Source organism: Asparagus officinalis, chromosome 6 (assembly GCF_001876935.1).
Source record: "Asparagus officinalis chromosome 6, Aspof.V1, whole genome shotgun sequence".
In the NCBI taxonomy this organism is placed as follows: domain Eukaryota; kingdom Viridiplantae; phylum Streptophyta; class Magnoliopsida; order Asparagales; family Asparagaceae; genus Asparagus; species Asparagus officinalis.
The window spans coordinates 21057721-21059673 of NC_033799.1; the positions used below are offsets into that span (position 1 = coordinate 21057721).

General features: G+C 39.5%; 1 protein-coding gene across 1 annotated transcript; it reads right to left on the bottom strand.

Moving 5' to 3' along the window:
* Nucleotides 1147-1644, bottom strand: LOC109845880. The gene has a single exon (XM_020415131.1). It carries the CDS (start codon nt 1642-1644, stop codon nt 1147-1149), a length of 498 nt encoding a protein of 165 aa, XP_020270720.1.

Below are 1953 nucleotides of genomic sequence, written 5' to 3' on the forward strand. Positions count from 1 at the left end.
AGAAAAATTAATAATAATTTTAATAAGGGTTTAAGTTTGTTTAAGAGTTTTTAAGTGGTTTCAAGTTTGTTTTGTGAAGACACTTTCACAAGAGGAGAAGATTGATTCTTTCGTGTTTGAGCTTCGACTCCATCTCTCTCTCTCTCTCTCTCTCTCTCTCTCTCTCTCTCTCCCTTGTTTTTTAGAGAAGTTTTCTCTAAACTCAATTCTAGCTTTACATATTTATTTGTTGATTATCAATCTTATTTAAGCTAGATTTTATATTGAGTGTAGTTTACATCATTGTTCATATTATTTTCACACACATCCATATTTGAGCTCGAGTAGTTTACATATAATACATTTGGGTTGCGAGTGTAATTGAGTGAGCTTAATTTCGTTCTCAAATTGTATTGGAGAACAAATTATTTTATTTGTACTTAATTGTTGAGAGTTCATTTTGTAATACACATGGACACCGAGAGAAGTGTGGTTAGAGACGAGGTCGATTCTAAGAAGAGTGGCATCGATAGTAAAGCCTAGAGAGAGGTTGTAAATCCGAGCACTTAAGGAAGGCGACACGGGCTAGGCCAATATTTAGAGGGTGTGTTGTGTGATTGCATTGTGAGTGTTGTAAATGTTTGTCGCTGAGCGTTAAAAACCGATTGTGTAGTATCTTTTGAGAAAGTGGAGTTCTCCTCGTGAGTGGGGAGCGGAGACGTAAGTCGAGAGTGATCGAACTCTGTGATCATATTGTGTGTTTGTGTTGACTATTTGCGCACTATCTCATTTGCATATTTATTCTTGTTTATATCACCCTTTAATTATATTGCATATCCTAGCTCATATAATTTGTTGTATTTTATACTTTCTAGGATATAAGTTAATTAGTTTTAAATTGGCATTAATATCGAATTAGATTAGCATATACCCTATTCACCCCGCCCCTCTAGGGTAATTTCACTTTAGACTTCCCTCTGGACTTTGATCGGCCTCGTCGTCCCCTACCCTTCTTCTGCGCATGCCCTCGTGCCTCGACATGCAGAGCACTCCCACTGCTAGAGGCCTCAACTCTTGAGACTTTACGGCGAGATTCTTCATCCAGAATTGCCCCAATCACCGTATCGAGCTTCATCTTGCCATTGCCATTGGTGTTACTCACCGCCATCACCAAATTCTTCCACGAATTTGGTAGTCAAGAAAGTAGCAGAAGAGCTTGGATCTCATTGTCGAACTTAAGATCCACTGCAGCAAGCTGTTGCACCACAGATCATTCAAGAAGTCTGCCACGCGAGCTCCTTGTTGCATCTTTAGATTGAATAGATTCTTCATCAGGTACACCTTATTTGAAGCAGACGGCTTCTCATACAGTACCTCCAAGGCCTCCATCAACTCCTTGGTGGTGGTCGCATGTGAGACGTTATAAGTCATATGCTGGTGAAGGTTGAGCCTGATGATGGCAAGTGCTTTACGATCGAGTACCTTCCACTTATCGTCGTCTATCTTCTTAGGTTTCCCCTCCACTCCTTGGAGGCGTAGGAAGAGATCCTTCTGGTACAAATAGTCTTCTATCTTCATCATCCAATACCTAAAATTTTGGCTGCCGAACTTCTCAATCTGAAGGCTATTGTCTTCAACTGTAGATCTCATAGCAAAAGATTTCATCTTTTCCTGAACCGTATTTGTGAATAGTATTAGTACTTATGAATAGTACCGTACTTGTGAATAGTGTCTAGTGCCTTTAAAGAGTAAATGGTAATCTAACTTATTTTCTGATGTGGAGGATTCACTTTTAGTGACAGCCACAGAACATATGATAAACGGATATACGTACTCTAAGTTAGGCTCTGATACCAGTTGTTAGGATACATGCCAACAAGAACGCCTCGAATAGAGACACAATACACACCCAAACAAACGTGGAATCGCAGAATAAAATCAGCAGACACAAATTCAATCACAGTACTCACAGAT